General features: G+C 49.7%; 1 protein-coding gene across 2 annotated transcripts in view; it reads left to right on the top strand.

Annotated features, from left to right (window-relative positions):
* VSTM4 (V-set and transmembrane domain containing 4) overlaps window positions 1-21655 on the top strand; it is an 86402-nt gene continuing 64747 nt past the window's right edge. For both annotated transcript variants that reach the window (XM_079899189.1, XM_079899190.1), the window contains exons 1-2: window positions 1-110; window positions 7951-8349. In XM_079899189.1, coding sequence (XP_079755315.1) covers window positions 56-110; window positions 7951-8349 — 454 coding nt within the window. In that variant the 5' untranslated portion in view covers window positions 1-55. The remainder of the gene's footprint in view (window positions 111-7950; window positions 8350-21655) is intronic.

The raw sequence follows: 21655 nt of genomic DNA on the forward strand, positions 1-21655 counted from the left end.
TGGCGGGCGGGCGGCGGCGCTGCTCCCGCGTCACAGCGCCGGGCGCGGCGGGGAGATGCGGCTCCTGGCGCTGGCGGCGGCCGTGCTGCTGGCGCGGGCTCCGGCCCCGGGTAAGCGCGTTGGGACCGGGCGCCTCGGGGACCCCTCGGGTGGGGCGAGGGCGGCCGGCGCCGGGGAGCCCGGGGCTCGGGGCTTGGGCCTGGCCGGGAGGCCCTGCCGCCTCTGGGCTGTCCCCTCCCGGTCCCCGTCGGCGTCCGTGGGCCCGGGTCTGGTTGGCCAGGCGGTGGAGCACAGCGGCGCCTCCCAAGGGTCGGGGATGCTGCGCCCCTTCCTCGCTCCCCGCCCGGCCGGGACCCCAGCGCTCCGCGGAGACCCTCCGCAGCCCGGTTCCCTTCCAGGGGCCAGGCCTCCAAGTGGAAGATGCGAGCAGAACCGTGCGAGCCCTAGTTTTGGTTTGTTTTCTGTTTTCTTCCCAACAGGCAGCACCGACAGCTGTTGGCAGGTTAGTGTGGGCAGAAACTTCCCTTTAACTCTCTTCGGAGAGTTCCTCGGAGGACCCGGTCCGAAGGGGCCGGATCTGCGCCGCTGGCGGTTGGGCTCTGAGGACTTGTTCGCGGGCGTTTCATGATGACCAGGCCTGGGGAGATAGGGGATCCTCGGCTGCCTGGAGCCGCGGGCCCTTTACCCTTTTCCAAACCACCGTGCTTTAGGGCAGCCACTACCCGCATTGCTAGCTTTCATTTGGGGTTTCTGCTCCCACTTCTAATTTGCCGAAGAATTTTCTCTCCTTATTTCTCAAGGCTGAAAGGGCTGTGCTGGCTAGAATAATAGTAATAATAAATATATCGATGGCACTCACATTTTCTGGGTGTCCATTGGGAGCTACAGTTATCTCATATAATCATGACAGTGCCCAAAAGTAATAATGACGAGAGTAAATATATATATCCAAGTGCTTTGCAAACATTAACTCAGTTAAGCTTGCCTCTGAGGGAGGTGCTATTATTATTACCCCCATTTTATAGATGAGGAAACTGAGGCCAGGTCCATGCGTTGACTTGCTTGACAAGGCTTATACGTGGTAGAACTGGGATTTGAACGCAGGAGGCCTGGCTAGGCTGTGTTGCTGGTGTTTCGTAAGTAAGGGGCTGATGCGTAGAGTTAAGTAATTTTCCAAGGGTGGCCCAGCTACCAAATGGTGGAGCTGGCATTTGAGCCAGCATAGACCAGAGTTTTAGGGGGGAGGAACTTGGATCACAGTGGGAAGAAATTTACCCATTGTCCCCTGGCTACCAGTGCAGTGGAGTTTCCAGTGAACTTGAAATCGGCCCGGTGGAAAATGTTCCTTTCACAGTTGTCACTGTCTTAGCTGACGGTTACTGGAGGTTTGACTGAGATGGTTGGGCCAGGGCAGCTCTAGTGGCCAGCAGCCAGTGAGATACAGGGGACACAGGGATCTTTGTCGCCTGTGCTCCATGACCACCTTCTTAATTGCAGGTGCTGTCAGAGAGGGTGTCCCCAGAGAGGGGCTTTTTGGGGGTCAAAGACATTCTCATGTTTCCAGGAGACCTCAGGAGCCTAGAGAGCTGGAATTAGAGAACCGTTAGAGTCCACCCTGGCTGTGCCTAAGGCTGTGTAATGATGACAGCCCTTGCTAGTGCAGCACTCATGTGTGCCCGTCTCTTTTCTAAATTTTTCACCCACAATCCCTCATCATATTCCCCCTCAAGAGAGAGCCTGGCAGAACCACTTTATACCTAAGTCTGGACTCTTACCTGGTACACTTTTCTGCCTCTCCATTGTGGGGAGAAGCGGGACCTCAGGGGTTACCTAGTCCCACCTATCATTTTACAGAAAAGCAAAGTGAGGGGCAAATATTTACTAAAAGCCGTGCTGTGGTCCAGATTGGTGAGTGAGTGTTGTCTCTGATGCCAGATGGCCTAGGTGCTAATTCCAGCTCTGCCGTGTTCTGTGTGAGCCTGAGTAAGTGGCTTAGCCTCTCTGGGCCTCAGCCCTCTTGTCTGTAAAAATGGGGATAAACATACTATGAGGATAAATTGAGAAAATACATCTACAGTAGAACAGTACTTGGCCTAGAGGTCACACTCAGCAAATGTTAGCGTTCATCTTTGGTCAAGGCCATGTGTTTGTCCTGGTTGAGAGCTATTTTAAGGTGACCGCCTTAATATGAACACATTACCTACTCTATAGACTGAGTCTCTGCTTGGTGTTCGGTAAATACCGGCTTCTAATGCCATGGGTTTTTAAGTAATACAATTGTATTTCTTTCAGAGACTTATTTGTCATGAATTCAGACTGTCCTTTTAATAAGAATGAGATTTGCACTGCCAGCTGGAACACACAATTTGCATTCAGGGAGCCAGGAGCTCCTGGCTCCCTGAAAGTATGGGGGGCAGTCCGTTCAGGACAGAGAAGAAGTGTGGAGCACGGAGCCACCAGCACATCTCTAGCCAGGTCGGAACAGAGGGGCCCCAGCCTTGCTACCTCTGTGTCCCAGGTGAGGCAGGTGCCTTGTTTTTGTTAGAGGTTCTATACTCCCCTGCACCTGTAAGTTGCTATTTCTCACTTCATGATGAGTGTGAGAGGAAGAGAGAGAGGGACGGAGGGAGAGGGGGAGGTTGAGTACTGCATGAGTTGGTTGTGTACTGTTGGGCCACACTGATGTCCTTTTAGGCTGTTTTGTGAGCTTCAGTCCTTTTCACAGCATTATCCAAATGGGATCAAGAGGATTAGACCCCATAAATTTTATCCACAGGAACTTAATGGTCACTTATAGGCAGAACCAGCTACATAATTTGTGGGATTCAGTGCAAAATGGAGATGCGGGGCCCCTCATTTAAAAATTCTTAAGCTTTTAAGACAGCAACAGCAGAGATTAAATCAAGTGGGGGCACTCCAAGCATAGGCCCGTGTGTGACTGCAGATCATACCCACAAGAAGCCTATCCTGCTTACAGGTCACTGTGCGTGTCACTTTCTGTTATCCCCACCTGTTGCGCCCTCAGGGAGTGTAAATTTTATCGATATTTTCAAGGTGCTTTCTTGTTGGAGCCTTATACCCACCACGCAAGGCATCATCTTCCTATTTTTGAGATGAGGAAACTGAGGCTCTGAGGGCCTCACTCCTAATAGAACCAGGGTTCCAGCCCGGCTTTGCTGGATTCCAACCCCTGGCTCTCTGACTATAGCCCCGCTACACCACTGGGAAGGCTCTGGGCCTTGAGCGTCCTAGCGCCCAGCCCACGGTGGGGCGGGCACACCCACCTACCAAGTCATGGAGCACGTGCTTGTTGAAGGAATATGGTTCTCTGCAGCAGGAATCCCAACCCTCTGTTTTGGGTCAGTCTCTTTCCTGCCCATGTTGTTATATTCCTCCTTTAAGAACTGGTCTTGGGGGCCCTGACTGAGGTGCAACGGCCCCTCCTGAGGTCAGTCTGCAAACACAGGTGGCTGCCTGGGCGATGGTGTGGTGCACTTCACTGGAGGACACTGCACCATGTTCCTCCTGCCTCAGGGCCTTTGCACAGGTAGAATCGTCTTCTAGGAAGATCATTCTTCACTGCTGCCCTGAATTTATGTCATGAGTTCTACCTCAGCCTTCAGCTCAGGGTCACCTCTCCAGGGTCTCTTTCCTCCCTGACACGCAGAGATCAGAATCTCACCCTGATTTTTTTTTTAAAATAAATTTATTTATTTATTTTTTGCTTCTTTGGGTCTTTGTTGCTGCACACTGGCTTTCTCTAGTTGCGGCCAGCAGGGGCTACTCTTCGTTGTGGTGTGCGGGCTTCTCATTGCGGTGGCTTCGCTTGTTGCGGAGCGTGGGCTCTAGGCACGCGGGCTTCAGTAGTTGTGGCACGCGGGCTCAATAGTTGTGGCTCGCGGGCTCTAGAGCACAGGCTCAGTAGTTGTGGCACACAGGCTTAGTTGCTCCGCGGCATGTGGGATCTTCCCCGACCAGGGCTCTAACCCGTGTTCCCTGCATTGGCAGGCGGATTCTTAACCACTGCGCCACCAGGGAAGCCTCTCGCCCTGGTTTTCATAAGCCCCACACCTTTTCTCTGTAGCGTGTGTTGCTGTTTGTAGCCATATTCTCCTGTGTCTTTTTCCTGATGACCAGTGCCTAGCCCACTGGACTCTCAGCTCTGCGAGGTTAGGGATGTGTCTTCTTCTCCCAGTGTCTGGCACATGGCAGTTCTCAGCAACTATTTGTTGAGTGATTAAGTGAACAAAGCATAAGCTGGGGTGTAAGCTGGAGGAAGCGGAGCACTGAATGTGGAGGTGGCCAGGGGATGGGGGCAGGGGATCTACCTCCCACCTCCTTTCCCTGCAATGCAGGGTCAGAAAGCAAGAAATTAAATTCTCCAGCCTAGAATGACTTCGATGCTTCTCCCTCCTTGGCCGGGAGAGAGGAGACTCTGCCCTGCCCCTGGCTGCTCCCTTACCTTACCTGGTGTCAGAGGGTCTAGTGACACCCCACCTCCCCTGTCTTGTAGTTTGCTTGCCTTGCCCCTCTGCCCTGCAAGGTGTGGAGACCCAGAAGGGAAAGGCCTGAACCCCCATCCCCGGCCCCGGCCCCACACTCTAGTCAGCCTGCCTCCACTGCCTGCCTCTTGGCCCCTCTGCAGCCTAATGACTGCTATGGGGCAGAAGCTGTGTGATGCTCTCTCCTAGTATTTAAACATCCAGCTCAGCTAACATTGGCCAAGCACTGGGTCCTCTATCTGCAGTTTCTCCCCTCCCTCAAGCAATGCCACTTCTCACAGCTGCGTGCCTGAGAGCCGAGTTGTGTTCCCTGGGCTTAAGGTAGTCATTTCCAGTGTCAAGGGGAGGGCATTAGCTGGGGCACCAGCTTTCTGAGAAAGGTCGTTGCAGGCACAGGGATCCACACAACCTGAGAGCCTGTGTCTTCTAGCAAAGCTTAATGCGGCCGAGGAGCCTGTGAGCATCATCGTTTCAGTCCCACCCCCATACGCTCTCATTGAAAGTGGGTGTAAATATTCGGGCTGGTGGTAGGACTAGGCCTGAAATGAACCTTCCTGAGAGTAAGGCTGCTATCACAAAGTGCCACAGACAGGGGGCTTCAACAACAGAATTTTGTTTCTCCCAGTTCTGGAGGCCAGAAGTCTGAGGTCAACGTGTCTGCAGGGTTGGTGTCTTCTGAGGTCTCTTTACTTGGCCTATAGATGGCTGTCTTCTCCCTATGTCTTCGCATGGTCTTTCCTCTGACTGTGTCTGCGTCCTAATCTCCCCTCATTACAAGGACACCAGGCATGTTGGATTGGGGTACACCCTATGGGCCTCATTTTAACTTAGTCATCTCTCTAAAGGCTTTCTCTCCAATACAGCCCCATTCAGAGGTCCTGGGGATTCGGGCTTCAGTATAGGAATTTGCAGGGGACGCCGTTCAGCCCGTAACAAGGGTCTTGCACTTCAGTGGGAGAAATGTGCCTGGGCCATTTGTAAGAGAGTATGGGGCTAACTGAAGGCAGAGAGGCACACCAGTAAAGAAAGAACGAGGGTTCTTCTGGGGAAGATAGTTCAGTCCGTCCCCTTTCCTGGGAGCTGCTGACTCGGCCTGAGCTGCAGAAGAGGAAGAGTTACTAGTTCGCCTGTAGGATGGAATCTGGCCTCTCATGGGAACTGGAGCACTTGGCACGTTCTCCTGGTTTCAGTCACTATAAATAATCCCTCCTTCATGCAGCATTGATAGGAGGAGACTAGGGTGTGGGGTCCTGGCTGTGCTCTCATCCCATCCATATTGTTTCAATTTCCTGCCTTCTCCTTGTCTCCAGTGGGGAGCCCTCGGGGGCGGGCAGAGCGGGACTTCAGTTCTGGAAGCCAGCTGCTCCATCTCTGCTGCTCTCGGCCTGCTGAACCCCCGGGCAGCTAGCGGAGTGGGGTCAGCCTGGTGTTTCCGGCTGTGTGGCCACTCACCAGGGAGCTCCTGCTGTGGGACCCGTGTGAACTTCAGCCTGGATCCTGGCATTCGGGGAAAATGCTTTTGGACTAATTTAACATGGTGTGTGGGCAGGGTGGGGGCCGGGTGGGTGAGGTGCGGGGAGACGGTAAGGGCAGTTGCTCCTCTTTTTGTCCTGCATGAGTGACTTGTGTGGACAGTGAGATTGTTACTCGGAAGCGTGTGCCTTCTTTGGTTACCTGTTGATCTGCATTCCCCGAGTATCTCCCTGGGTGGCTTTGTCCTTTGTCACTGTAGACCTAGAAGACCTTGTTCTTGTCCACAAAGAGCTGAGTCCAGCCAAGCATCAATCTTTTTCTTCTGAATTCACTTCCATCATTTTTTTTTTTTTTATGGTGACAAAAGACTATCACAGTGCAGTGAGTTGAATGATGACCCCCAAAGATGTCTGCGTCCTCATCCCTGGAACAATGAATGTCACCTTATATGGCAAAAGGTGCTTCATGGGTGTGATTAAGTTAAGGATCTTGGAGTATCCTGGAGTGTCCTGGTGGCCTGGCTTTTAAGAGATGAGAAAGAAAATGAAATGAAATTGACCCTCAGGTCATATCTCTCAAGGTGTTTAGTTTATTAAATCAATAATGGAAACCGTACGTAAGGATGAGCTTATTGCCTGGGTTTTTACAATGAAGGATGCTTTGTAGGTCACACTCCCCCCAGTAACCCCCACCCCAACACACACAGGGCCTCACATTGTTGACTCACAGCCTCTTCGCAGTAGAAGGTCCAAACCTTTGCTCTCTTTTTCATCCTTCCTCCTTGCTTACCTGCAGCACTGACCAGGGTTCCAAGCTTTGGGTGACTCTGCCATCAGGGCCCAAGTCCCTTCATGTGACCAGAAGGTGGTGTTTGGGGGCCATTTGTAATTTGGGATGACCTTGGGGGCACCTGCTCGAGCACTGGAGTGGGCAGGGAATGGTGCTTCCTGGAGTCGTGTGCTGGGCAGCGCAGGGGTGACGATGTGGGACCTGGTGAGAGGACAGCCCAGCTTGGACAGAAGGAAGCTCTGGACCTCCTGTCCCTTTCTGGGCTCTGCCTGCCAGGCGGAGGTTCCCCCGACCGTGAGCTCCGGGGCTGCACCGCCGCACTGCACAATCCTTGCAGACGCCATGCAGCGCGTCTCCTGGGAGGAGGCCTCTGTGAGGGCGGCGAGGCTGGATGATCTTGGGTGGCCAGGGAGTGGCACTCTCAGAAGTCAGCTTGGGGCAGAATGGCGGCTAGGAGGGGCAGCCCTAACTAAGAAGCCAAAGGACAGGAAGTAGCGGCCTGGGCCTGGAATCCTGGAGCATCTTTTGGGTTGCTGGGAGAGTCTGGCACCCCTCCCTGCTCCTGGGCTCATTCATTCTTTATTCTTGCACTTCAACTCCTTGACCGTGGATCCTGGTCCTAAGAGACTCGGAGCAAGAAACTGAGACACCCCTGGCATTCCAGCTCCCTGGTACAGGTTTAACACCCGCCTGACCGGTACTGATAATCTGCCTTGGTTACAGTTGAAATACCTGAGACAGGGAAAGGGGCTGCAGCATTTTCCACTCAGGGAGGTGATGAAACTGATGGAAGCAGGCCTTGGGAGGCAGGTGGGGAGGGGAAATTGGATGTGAGCTGGAAATTTTTAAGAGCGTCCCCAAATCCAAATCTTTATATGATATCTCCTGAATTTTAAATGTCAGCAGGTAATTAAAATAAAAAGAAATACATCTGGGCCAGGTGGTCCATGGCATCCCGCTTGGCTGGGATCATCTCATAGATGAGGACATGGGTGCCCACAGAGGCACACTCCACACCCCAAGGAGGGCTCTTTCGAGAAGGCGGAGAGAGCATAGAGGGGATGGGGATGGCCCACCTCTCTGGCCATGCAGACCAACCTGGCTCCTGGAGAGAAGACGCCATGTGTGTTCACCTGGGGAAAGGCGGTGGCCTTCCTCATTTTCTTCTTTCCTTTTTTCTCTGCAGAGGTCTGTGGGGCCCTCAATGTCACCGTGTCCCCGGGGCCTGTGGTTGACTACCTGGAGGGGGAAAATGCTACTCTTCTCTGCCACGTCTCCCAGAAGAGGCGGAAGGACAGCTTGCTGGCCGTGCGCTGGTTCTTCGCGCGCCCGGACTCCCAGGAGGCCCTGATGGTTAAGATGACCAAGCTCCGGGTGGTGCAGTACTATGGGAATTTCAGCCGCAGCGCCTACCGTCAGAGGCTGCGCCTCCTTGAGGAGCGGCGCGGGGTGCTCTACGCCCTCTCTGTCTTGACCCTCCGGCCAGCCGATCAAGGGCATTACGTCTGCAAAGTCCAGGAAATCAGCAAGCACAGGAATAAGTGGACAGCTTGGTCCAACGGCTCCTCGGCGACAGAAATGAGAGGTAAGGGTGCATCCACTCTCTGGGGAGAGTGGGAGGGTGACAGGTCAGTGGGCCTCCCTCCAGCTGGCCAGGCAGTGGCCTCCAGGACGGCTGTGCTGAGCTAGAACACATCTTTTTGGCCTCTAAGGGCCAAGCCATATGAGGCAGGCCTGGGAATGAGGATAGATCTTTACATGGTTGCTGTGGCTGACTTGTATTATAGGCGTGGAAGGCTGAACAGAAAGGGGCAAGTGTCTGGCCCCATGCCACCCAACCCACCCCTGGCCAAAACCTGTTTTGCAGCTGAAAGATTGGTCTGGCTGTGTTCTTTGCCTCCAGCTCAGGTCTGCACAGCCTTGATCTCTTTACCTGGCAGGGTGCCGGGCACCTATGGGAGGAGGCCCGCATTGGGAGGTTCTGATGCCTGATGTGAGTTGCCAGGCTTCAGAGCAGGGCAGCCTCCGTGGCTCTGACCCATCGCCCAGAGGAACTGATCCAAGCCTCCGGCAACAGCTCACTGAGAAATTCATCCAAAAGTGGGCAAGGGACCAGAGGTGGCCCTCCCTTCCTGGAGACAGAGAGGAGGCGTGGGCCGCGTTCCGGAACGTCTTAGCTACCCAGTGCCATATTTGAGGGCTATCATTTTTTGCCACTGATGTTCTATTCAAGAAGACGCCTCTCACAATTTTAATAAGACCGGCTACTGTGTACTAAAATTACATCTTTGAGTGCTTGGAACCTGAATTTGGTCTGGTAGACGATCAAGAGAATCACAGAGTAAAGCTGATGATGCCAAGTGTGAAAAAGAATCTACTTTTGTTGTATACGTGTCATATGATATTAAAGGCATTAGTGATGTTGTCGAAGGGATCAAACTCAGTTGTGAATAGGCATTTTTAATATCCTATATGTTAAAGTAAATCATTTACATGGATAGTCCAACTTCATTTGTCTTTGGAGTCTGCTTATTTTAATGTTGTTAAGCACGGAATGATATATCATCTGAAATGTTGTGCGCTTTTTCTCCTTAAGCAAATTAATTCAGGAAAACAAATGACTATTAATATAAATATGTATTTTGGCACAGAAAATAGAAGAGTACATCGGATGACCACAGGCTAAGGAGGGAATCCACTCTGGATATCACTTGGCTCTGAAACATAAGGTCTTATATCTGCCCTTTTAATTTTTATGTCTGGGTGTATTCCGGAACCGTGTAGTAAATCTCTCGGCAGTGACGACCGCTCTGCCAGTTAGAATAGATAAAAGGATTTCCTACATTCAAGTGAGTGCCGTCATCCAGTCCGTGCGTCTGGATGCGTTCATGTGCGTCTACTTTCAGTGAATGAAGCTGGGTTCCTTCTAGAACATTTATTTGGGTACGTGCTGCAAAAACCTGAGGTGGTTCTTAAGACTTCAGTGGAGCTAATCTCTTTTCCCCACTTCTCGGTACTTTGATTTGCTCTTATGAGTGGAAGAGGAAGGGGTGGAGTTACAAGGCGTGTCCAGGGAATTGTGTGTAAACTGCAGCCTGTCACATCCCTGCTGGTCCCCGACATGCTGGCTCCTGACGAAGTCCAGCTCGTTAGCCACGTGCTTGCAGAGTGCTTTACCAGCGTCATGCAAAATGAGAAACTGGAACAGAAATTTAAGAACAGACCAAATAACAATTTGCCCCCATAATTGCAGTGTTACTTGCTTTATTTTACTCTGTGTGTTTTTGAGTTTCCCCCAAATCAGAGTAAGTCCTTGAGCATGTGTGTGTGTGGTGAAAAAAAAAAAAAGTAGCAATTATTGGGGAAAAAAACTATGTTAATAAATAAATTTGTCATGACTTTTTTCCTGAAGACACCTCTGAAAGTATGGGGCTAAAAAAATATTGGCTATATTAATTTGGGACAAAGCATAAGTTGCCATTTTATGTTTTAACTGTGCAAATTATTAAAATATGATGGAGAATTGGGGATTTTGAAGAATGGGGAAGTAGTAAATTGGGGTTTGTCTGGAAACCGCATATGTATGAGATAGTGGGTGGGGAGAGCTCCTGACTTCAGTGTTGTTGGTACCAAACGATATGATGAATAATGAAGAATGAAAATGTGTGATCCTCTGGGTGACAGTGGAGTCACACTTGGCTTATTTTAGAGAACCTGTCATACCATGTGAACTTAGTGTCATTTTTATCACACAGAGCTGGAAGGAAAGGCAAGGAATGTTACACAGTTTCTTCAGTTGCTTATGCCATGTGACCATTTCACTGAGCCAGAAGCCCTGCCTGCAGAGAACGTGGATCCAAAAGCCCTAAGTGACACATGGTGTTGGAACCCTCTGGAGCGGTTTCCAGGAGGGTTGATGTTAGGTTTGATTTCATTTAATTGTTTTATCAATGACATTGAAAAGCGGGCACACATCACCTTAATGAACTTTACAGAAAGTACAAAATTGGGACGTTCTTAACATCAGCAAGGAGTAAAACATAATGAAAAGGGAATCCAGGGAGGTAAGAAATACGAGCAGGAAATACCAGAATGAGATTCAGTTCGGAAAATGGCAGAGTGATACATTTGGGGAAAACGAATCACAGGCAGTGTTGGAGAGTCAACGGGAGGCTCTCTGTGAAGGGACTTTGGTGATGTCGGTGGTGAATTAGATGCGCATCTGCAGGGTGATATGGCAGCAGGAACAGCCTGTGTTATTTCCATCTGCATACAGTAAGTTGGCCTGGTGTCCCTGAGAATGAAGTTGGTTGTGTCATGTGTACTGCGCTGGGGAGACACTAATGTGGACTACACCGTCCGTTTGGGGAACCTCACTTTCAGAAAGATAGATTCAATCTAGAGCAGAGTAGCAAACATGATGAGGAAATGAGTGGCAGCCTTCAGAGAGACGATCAGTTCAGCTGGGGGAGCCTTGCTGGGCTCAGCGAACACATCACATTGGAAAATAATAGGGACTACAGTGTTCTGCAGTGCTCGGTAGATTCATTCATCTCTCACTCAGTGGGCATTTATTTTATGGTGCATCTGCTCTGCTGGACACTTGGGGACACAGGGGCGGATCTGTTTAGAGGGTGGCAGATACAGAAACAGATACGATGTCATGGAGTCAGGGGCAGTGGTAAAGGTGTGCACGGAGCACTGCGCACACGCACAGGAAGGCCCCTAAGGATGAGGCAGGGGGCAGTGCTTGAGCGGACACTGGCTGTTTACGTGGAGCAGGGAGCCAGAGGGGACGGTAAAACAGCGGATGGAGGGCCCTACAGCCGTGGGTCAGGACTGCTGGAGCCTGAACTAGAAGGTCGGGCCAGCAGTGGGTAACGAGGGGAGGCAGGCAGGGCTGATAGTGGAGGGGCCTGTACTGAATATTAAGGAATTTACACTTGATTTTGTAGGCCAGTATTCTCGACCTTGCCTAATGGTAAGAATCTCCAGGGCCATTGTTAACATGCGGATTCCCAAGCATCTGCCCTGGAGATTCTAGTCTATTAGGTCTGGGTTGGAATTTTAATATTTAACATCCAGTCTAGTTGATTTATCATCAGGCATTTTGGGGAATCTCTGCTTTAGTCTTTGGAAACCCTGAGAAGCGTTTAAAGTCTTGACAGACCCCTCTGTTGGCTGCTTGGGACATGGATTTGGGGGAATCAGACTACAGGGTGAAGAGGCAGAGTCTTTTGTATTTTCCCAGGCTTGAAATGTTGCAAAGTTTGGCAGTAGGAATGGAGAGACATTGGAGGTCAAATAAGAAGTTTTGAATAACTGGGTGCAAGTAAGGGAGAAAGCTTTGGGATGATAGCCAGGAGTCTCACTCACTGTGTGCAGGATGGTGCCCACGGCTGACAAAGGGAACATAAGAGATGAAGCTGGCCACAGGGGAATTGAGAGTGAGGTTGGCTGGAGGCCATCCTGCACTGATGTCCAGTAAGCACGCAGAAATGTAGAGCTGAAGCGCCCATCTGATCTGGGCAGTGACAACTGATTCTGAGTCAGGCAGGTGAAACCATGGGGGTGGGTAAGAGCCCCAAGGGGATCCCCAAGGGGCAGGGGCCAAGGGTGAAGCTCTGGGAAACACCAGTATTCGGGGCAGCAGACTTGGCGTTTGGAACGGGCTCCTCTGGGCCAGCCCCCTGGTGGTCTGGAAAAGGCAAGGTGTTTTCAGTAGGAGAGCAACACTGCAGAGCGAAGATGTAGCAGCTTCTTCCCAGGAGTGCAAAAAGTCAATCTTTGGGAAATCTAGAGGTGCACAGTGTTCCAGGCAGGAATGAGGTGCATTGACCTTGGCAGCCTGGCAGCCTGGTGAGCCCCGTGTCCTCCTTTCTGGTGACAACCATCTCTAGGTAACAGCTTCTGGCTCATTTATCATGAGCAGGTGAGATGCAGGGTTGGGTCTCGCTGTAGGTGAGAGAGGAGGAAGTGAACTGCGTGGGCCTGCCCTGCCCGAACCCAAGACTTTGGGGAGGTCAGGTCCTGAGTGCCCTGTCCCTAACGCTGAGCAGGCTGAGCAAGGCTGGAGTTGGTGGAACAGGGAAGTCAGGATGGAAGTAAAGGGCACGAGCAGGGGTTCGGGGTAGTTTCCAACAGGGAGACGAAGCTGCTCAGCGGGGTCTCTCTCGAAGGGGTGCCTTATTTATGCTTGGGTTGTTCAAGGTTTTCTGAGCTGGAGGCTTCATAGATAGACTAGTGCAGAGTTTTCCAAATGTTCTTGGTTCCTTTAGGCCAAAAGAAATAACTAACAGCTTTGCTTTTTAAGTAGTTGGGTCCAACAACATAAAAAAGGATTTCTGTCCTAACACGTCCTGAGAGCATAACACGTCCCTAGACGTGAAGACAAGCTGTTCTCTTTGGGGTAAATTCCAGTATCACTTTCGAATCGAGTTGAAGCTTGCTATTTTAGGGGGCCAGCATCTCTCCTATAGGTGCAAAAGCACTTTCATTATTTCAGAAGCAGTCCGATAGCTACTTGTGGTCAATTTTTTTGGCAAATTGTGATACTTTCTGAAGTTCGCTTTACTCTGTCCCTGTAGACACAGAGGTAGTGTCTGACCCTGCGTTTGTTCTCTGCACTCAGCGCTGACTGGTACTTGCTATGCCTCAGGCGTGCAGTTTAAATTAAGCCCGCCGTCTTCCCTGAGCTGGTACGGGCAGGTCTTGTTGCCTCTCCGCACGCCCTTCACCCTGTCTGCCCCACGTCCCCGTGTCCAGGCACTTGCCCGTTGTGTTTTGTGCCCGCTTTCTTTAGTAATCCCTTGACCTCCCTTTGCTGTCTCTGGTCCCCAAGCTTTGGGGGTCTCCCTACCTTTGTGCCTCCTCCATCCTGCTTGATGTCCCTGTGACCCCCCATACCTGTCCTCCTCAGGCACTGATGTGGCCTGGTCCCTCCCAGGACATGCAGACCCTGGAGAGTTCTAAGCGCAAGGACGGCCCTGGCGTGGGTGTGGGAATGGGAGGTTGGACCAGTTCCTAAGCCTGGATTTTCTTCAGGAGGATTTCCGGGATGAAGCCTGAGAGTCCCTGGGGCTCCCGGTCAAGGGCAGGCTGCGGCACGGTCCTGGGTGCCACATGTCCCTAACAGTTGCTGAGCTCTGACATGGCCAGTTTGGTGCTTTGCTTGAGGGTACCACATGCGCCCTTGGCACCAGGGAGTGTGAGCCCCCCGGGGTTCTCAAGAGTGACATTGTCATTCATTTTAAGCTTCTTGTCTTAGGGGTACAACCGCTTGGATTCCCCATTCCCCAGGCCTCGTACAAAATTATCCTCAATGGGTTTTCAGCACAGTTCTGCCACCCACTGACTCAGAAGCAGTCTGATGTTCTGAGCAGAACCGAATCTCCATCTTTTCAGGTGGAGATGTTTTCGTCAACGGTGAAAATGCTAATAAGAGAAGCAATTTGCAAGGGCTGTCTGCTGCAATTTAAACAGTATTTCAGTCTAACCCCAAACAACATATTTTAACAAGCCAAATTGTTCTTTGACTTCAGATTATATAAGTGAGCTTTAAATGTTAGGAGTGGACAAAGCAAATAGAAAACTCTGCTTACCCTAAAAAGTATTTGGGGGCAAAGATGAAATTATAATATAATTTCTTACCTATTTAACCTCAAATATTAGAGGGAATTTAATAATTGGATCTGAAAGTATCACCACAGGGAACCGATATTTCAAGTTTCAGTGGCAGAAATTAAAGAATTCCTTTTTCTCCAGAAACATGGAACAGATAATTAGGAATGAGATTAATGAAACATTTAGTGCTACTGCTTAATTAAGCAAGCTCACATCATGATGTTTAAAGTGTCAACAGGTCCTATACTCAAAAGGAACAAATTGACAACTGGAGTGTAATTTAAACACCACTTCAAACACTTCTTCATTGTATCTACGCTCCTTGCGACTGCCATGTTCTTGGAAGAGTTTAAGAGATTGGAATTTAAGCTCAGCACCATGTATGAAGCCCCAGTTTATGAGCCTGTGGTCCCTGTGCTTTGCCCAAAGAGAGTTATGCGTGGGTAGGTTTGATCCCCTCCCTCTGGGGTCCCCAGCCTCACAATCTGGAGGAGGAGACATATGTCAATATGGGTATAGGTTTGGTAGACATTATCGACAAAGCTAATAGAAAGAGAGTATGAAACAGCCATACAAGAGGGTGAAGCGGGTACGGGGGAGTCCGCGGAAGACAAGGTTACATTCTTTGGGGAATAGGAGAAGGCCACCTGGAGGATGTGGCATTCTGCTGGGACCACAGGGTGAGGAGGGATGTGACGACTATGGGCCGTGCCATGTCAGGAGATGAAACAGCTGGAGCAAAGGTATGGATGAAGGAGAAGAGGGATTTGCAAATAACTTAGCAGAGTTGGATGCATGTTTGTGATTGGTAAGGGCTAAGGTGGGCAGGGATAAGAGGAAAGGTTGGCGTGGTGGCCCTGCCCGGGGACCTGGACTCCAGGGACCCTGCCAGATTCTTCTTAAATGCACCCACATGCCTGACACAGTGCATGGTACACAGAAGGGCTCTGTCACGAAATTTTTAGATGAAGGACTGATGAGTGATCCAAACTCTTTGGTATAATGCCATTTTAATTAATGGCAACAAGGAGTGGAAGGTGGTAGCAAGAGAGTAATATATAGATCTACCCTGGGGTTGTGTCTGGAGAGGGCCCGTTACCAAGCCCTAAGGTTTAGTATTTCCTAACCGCTATGTGGGGACATACACATGGCCTTTGTATTCTGCAGCTGATTCCGTCTCAGAATGTGAAGTTCTTATCTAACTGCCTTGTCACAATGGGAAGTCTGTTTAACATGGGTTTTCGTTTGCTTTTTTGCTTTGTTTTCTAGAATTTGTCTTAGAGTGAATGCAAAGGAAAGAGTGGCTTAAAATAGACAAAGCTGGAGCTTTTCCGTTTCTCATCAGCTGCTCCATCAGTGCAAGTCACTCAGAGGTCCTAGTCACATATATGGCTTTGTCCAGGCCCCAAGAGAGACTGCCTTTGGCCTGAGTCTTGGAAGGGCAAGGGGAAAAGGAAGCAATAGGCAAACTTCTGAAAGCAGAAACAGAGAAGTTCTCTGTGTCTCTCTGGGCTGTAGTTGCCTTTCTTGAGAACACTGACCCAGTTATAAATAGTGGGGACACAGCTACATTTAGTTTTTTCCTTGGGAAACCATCTGATGATTGAATAAGAAGGGCCAGCGAACTGACTATATTAATTTTTGAATTTGGAGCAAAAGTGTTGACTCCTCTTTATTTTATTTAAGGGTCTCTTCTTGTGCATATTTCATATCCCCAGCCTCTTCTGGTCCTTGGAGATTTTCCTTTCCCATTGATGTGTGCAGAATGCTGCCTGAGGAAACTGAGGTAGGGTGTGTCCGCTTTCCAGCTTTCTACACCCCCTGGGTGCACATTAGCAAGGTCTACATGCAAGGTCCAGGGCCTTAAACTTCTGCCCCTCTCCTTTCAACTCAAAAGAGCTTAATCATCTTATGCTTAAGGTTTCTGGGCTTCCGGCTTCCATTCTGTTAGAAACTAAGAACTCAGAGGCCGTAAAGTAAATCACGACAGACCCAAAGCATGCAGCTCCAAAGTTAGAGCGCTGCAGAGAAGTCGGCCCTGAAGGCCTGGTGAGCTAGTGTGTTCCCCCTGCTTCTGAGACAGGTCTTCCATGGGAAGGCAGGTGCTGGGTAGGCCAGGGTCCCCTGCCCTGGGCTTTCTTCCCAGCCTTCCACAATATAGGTTTGTCCCAGCACCAAGCTTTCTTTGGGAGACCTTGATCCACCAATACAGCATCGTATTCATTCCATTCATTTGTGCGCTCAACGTAACTAGGACCTGTCATGGGCCAAGAAGGATTCTGGGAAGTGGAAACAGATGCAATTCCAGCCCGCGTGGAACTTCCCTTCTGCTGGGGGAGGCGGACAATGAACCGGAGAAATGAGTAAAGCATAGTGATGCGTTCTAAGGCAATGTGTTCAGCAGGGACAGAGGGTGTGGAATATTAGAGAATCATTGGAGGAAGGTCTCTCTGACTCAGATTCTCTGTAGTTTCCAAGTTTGAGTCGGCCACTTGGGGAGACGCATCAGCCCTTATAGACAGTCTGCTTTTTTGAAAACAACTTTCTTGAAAGCTGTGTTCTTCACCTCGTATTCCTCTGCTCTGAGACATGTTATTAAGGGGCCCCTTGGGAGTCCTTTGTAAACAACACTTATGTGATAGGCTTATTCCTTAGGTTTTGCTGTTACTCTCCTTTTCCCTGGATTAAATTGAAGAGCATTGGTTGAGTTCTGAGTGCTGGACCCCAACCTAGGCTGGATGGGAGATTGAGGCCCAGGATCTGGCCCCTCAAGACCTGAATCCCCTCTCCCATGTCTCTTGGGACTTGGTGCCCACTGCTGTCTGTAGTAGGGGTATGTGAGCCAGGGCTTCTCCACGTGGGGTCCTGGGACCTCAAGCCTCAGAATTTCCATGACTGTGTGCTCCCTAATCATGCAGGTTCTCAGGCCCTCCCCAAATTCCTTGAACCAGAAGCTCAGGGGTCATGCCTGGGAATCCCCATTTTAACAAGAGGCCTAAGTAATTCTCCCCCACAGTAAAGTTTTAGAAATCTTGGTCTTCAGGTGCTCGGTGAAGGCAACACCCTCTACCATCAGGAGTTATACAATCTGGAGAATGCTTCAGCCTAGCCTGACCGGTAGTAGAAATAGGAAGGTGAAGGTGTGTCTCTCAAACTCAGGGCCAGTCTTTCCCGCATCCGTGCCGCTGCCCCGTACGGCTTCCTCACTCCTCTGTCTGTTCCAGGGCCCTCCCTGCACTCCTCTCCGTCAACCTCTGCCTTCCGGAAGGTGTTCTGTGTCAGAAAGGTGCACCCTACTTTGGGTGTAACCCATGGTTGCAATGTAAGCCCCTTTAATTATAGGATTCTTTGTTAAAGGAACTGGAGGCATAGGTGAGCAGGCAGGAAAGAATACTGGGAGAAGGGGAGCCTTCCCAGGGCCTCTAAAAATCACGAGCCATCTGTTCACTGGATGACGGGGGTCAGCCCTTCAGCGCAGGCTCAGGTAAATGCTCTGTATCATCAGTGAACAGGAGACCAGGAAGGAAACAGGAGGTCCCTCAGCCGGAGGGCATTGTCATAGGGTCTTTGGCGTGAACTCAGGGGACATGGTCTGCCACAGCCTGTGAAACATGCCCTCCCCAGGGGAGTCAGTGGGACGGTCTGTCCAAGTCAGAAATCAAGGGTCTCAGTTTTCACACCTCTCTGAGTGATGGTTTCCCCTCAGGTCCCAGCAAAGGGGACTTGACTAAGATTCTTTCTTTCCAACCTGCTTCCTCCAGACATGAGGCTGATAGGATCTTTTTGTCTCGGTGCCTCTGGGCTGTGTTCTTCCAGACTGTTTGATCCTGCAGCACTTTCAACCGGTTCTTCCCAGAGGCCCGAGACGTGGTGGCTCTCACACCCCACCCCTTCTTAGATTTCATCGGATTCTGCTCTCTTGGGGAGGGACCCAGGACGGCCTGCTGCTCAGTTATCTGGGCCACCACCTCACAAGAAGGTCAGCCAGGCTCTGCACACTGGGCGCCGGGGTCCCCAGGAAATTACAAAGCAGTCAGTAGGTCAGTTGATGACTTAGCTTTTGAGCGCCCTTTACTCTCCTTTTCTACTGTGGCCCAGACCGATTGATGAATGTGCACGGGAGTCAGAAGTCAGAATGCCCACTTTCTGATAAAGCTGTATTGAGAAGAGTGGTTTGGTGCTGAGGCCAAGCTGGGCTTCCTTCTGCTTCTCTGATCAGTTGCACTACCCTCCTCCCAGGCCCCACACCCTGTGGGAGGAGGTGGTCCCAGTACCGCCCTCCCTCACGGGACCTCTGGATGCAGGAAGGATGGAAGAGGCAAGGCTCCCCAGGAAGCAGGGCTGGCATCACTCCCAGCAGCTGGAGTAATGGACCTTCCCCAGGGGGTGCCCACTGCCCACCCCCACATTAGCTCCTGGCTGAGAGGCTGGGCTCAAGACAGAGTCCACCTTGAGCAGGGCATTGGCCATGGTCTGTGGACGCAGACGTGCGGCTTGACAATGTATCGCATTCATTTTGAGACAGCGCGGGATCAGCAGCTGAAACAAGAGAGCTACGTGGAACCTCGGGAAAATTTCAAAAGCTCTGGCAGAGTTCATGTAAAACTTTTTCTTGTAGGAACAGATAAGATTATGGCTGGTGTCGCTGATCATCGTATGCCAAACAGAGTTGCTGCACTTTCCCATAAAACAGCTGCACGGGAGAGAAATGAGGAACCTCCGTGAATTCCTTGCTTAGAGCCCCCTTAGCTTTGAATCCCAGCTTGTTGGCTCTTTCAACACCCATCTCCATAACTCCACTGGGGAGACCTTGTTACCTTCTATCCCACGTAAGGCAAAGGGAATTGTAATTGGACTAAATCAAGGGCCCACAGCTTCTGAAATGAAAAAATGTAAGATGAATCAAAAGTGGTCCAAAGGCAGTGGCCTTTGCCTTTGCTGGAAGGGTAGCAGCCCGACTGAGTTGCAGACGTTTAGCCACAAGGTCAGGGAACTCTTTCTTATGGACCATTTGGACAACTGGAGATTCACATTCTCAGGCAAAGGACTGATAGCAGAGGACCATGCTAGAATTTAGGTGTGGGAATTAGAGCAGTGAATAAAATAGACCAAATCCCTGTCTTATGGAGCTAAGGTCCTTGCGGATAAAAATGGCTCACTAGGTCTCAGGCACTGTTCTGAGTATTTCACATATATTAACCCATCTGGTTCTCACACTCACCCGGAACTTATTATCATCTCTGCATAACAAATGAGGAAACTCAGGCAGTGGGAAGTTAAGTGACTTGCCCAAGGTTACATAACCAGCAAACGGCAACTCAACCCGGTGTACATCAGTGCATCTCACTCTTTAAAATGCATATAATTCATCCAGGGAACCTGGGTTTAAAAGCACATTCGATCCAGTAGACCTGGGTTGGGTCCCCTACAGTCCTGCACTTCTGACAAGCTCCCAGGTGACACTGATGCTGCTGGCCCGTGGACCACACTTGGAGTAGTAAGGCTCTCGACCATGCTGGGCATCCCTGATCTCCTGAAAACTACGGTCCTCAGAGGTCCACTTCTTTCTCATTTCGCTATTGTCTTCATTAGGACTCTGCGGTTATCGCAGCCTAGGCTTAATTGGTTGAAGATGAAAACCCATTCAAGCTAATTCAGAAGAGAGGTGGGGATGGTTGAAGGATATGGAGCTCATGCAATGCAAGGTCAGCAAATAACATGTCAGCCCTCTTGGTACCCAGAGTACCATCAAGGTCAAATCCTCCCACCTCCATATTCCTCCTGCAGGTTCTGCCCTCAGCTCTGTTTGCTTTCCTGTTTTCCAAACACGGCTGCCCACCCCAGAGTCCACAGGCTTTTTCAACCCCAGGGCCTACAACCACCATATGTACTCTGTTTCTTAGTTTAAATTCTTGATGGGGGAATCTGCTCGGTTGCTCTGGCAGTGAGCAGATTACAGGAGCTGTGGGTGGGGTAAATTAAGCAGGAAAGGTGATGGATGAATTGTCTGACATGTCTAATATCACACGCAAGACCAAATGTCCACTAAGAGTTCATTCCTGGATGTCCAGATTTCTTCCTTTGAGGGGCCGTCAGGAAGAAATAGATCATTCATTTATTTACTGGGCACCTACCAGCTGCCAGGCAGTGTGTCCCAAGATGGTGATACTGAGGTAGAAGACCAGCTTCTGGTTTTGAGGAATTTAGGTTCTACTGGGAGAGGGGTTCTTTCCCACAGAACAGAGCCCTCCTTCTGAGAACAATTAGAAATGCTGAAAAAAAAAATCTGTATTTCAGCTTTCCTAATTATATATTTATATTTCATAAGTATATTTGTATTACATAATTACACAATTGTCTGTGTGCATATGTATTTCAGCTATCTTAATTGTCCTCTGAAGGACTATATAGATAGAGTGCAGAGAAGAGCAGTGAATGAGACCAATTGTCAGAGTCGCTTAACTCTTTAAGAAATTCAGCTGTTTTTTCGCAGTGCTTGTTGAGAAAAGTAATGCAGAAAGTGACAATCAGGTTGTTTAGGAGGCAAGCAGAGCCTCTGATAGAGCAGAGTTCTATCAGTGAGATGAAAATTGGAAGCGCTATGATAAATACTTGAGGTTTTCTACTGGGGATCCCTGAAGTAAGGGCAAACCAGAGAGAAACCATATCCTATAAAAACTGAAACCCAGCTTCTAAACAGTTCATATCCTCATTGGGTTAGGTGATCATCCCCCTACTCTAATTTCCTACGAGGAAAATAAAATTTTATCTCGAATCTACATGATTTTCCACATATGACGTCTGGCATTCAATTAAAAAATTATCAGGCACATCAAAGGACAAGATCAAAATCAAAAATGGGTAATAAAAATAAGCCTATGGGCAATGCAGATGTGAAAGATATCAGTCATGTACATTAAAATAATGTGATAAATATGGTTGAAAAATTAGATAACATGCTGGATAAATTCATCAGAGAGCTAGGATATATAAAAAGAATTAAGTGGATGATCTATAACTGAAAAAAATCCATAAATGAAATCTTAAATTTCAGAGATGGCTTTAACAGCAGGTTAGACACAGGTGAAGAGAAGATTAGTGATCTGTGTGGTAGATCAATGGAAATACCCAGTGCAAGGCCTGGAGAAAAATAAAGATGGAAAATTCAGAAGTGGAATCCATGACAATAATAATATAAAAGTTTGTGGGAGGGGCAGTAAATAAAGTTCCAGACCATCTTTGCCATATTCCTTACCTCTCATATTGAT

This window comes from Stenella coeruleoalba (assembly GCF_951394435.1).
Source record: "Stenella coeruleoalba genome assembly, chromosome: 16".
In the NCBI taxonomy this organism is placed as follows: Eukaryota; Metazoa; Chordata; class Mammalia; order Artiodactyla; family Delphinidae; genus Stenella; species Stenella coeruleoalba.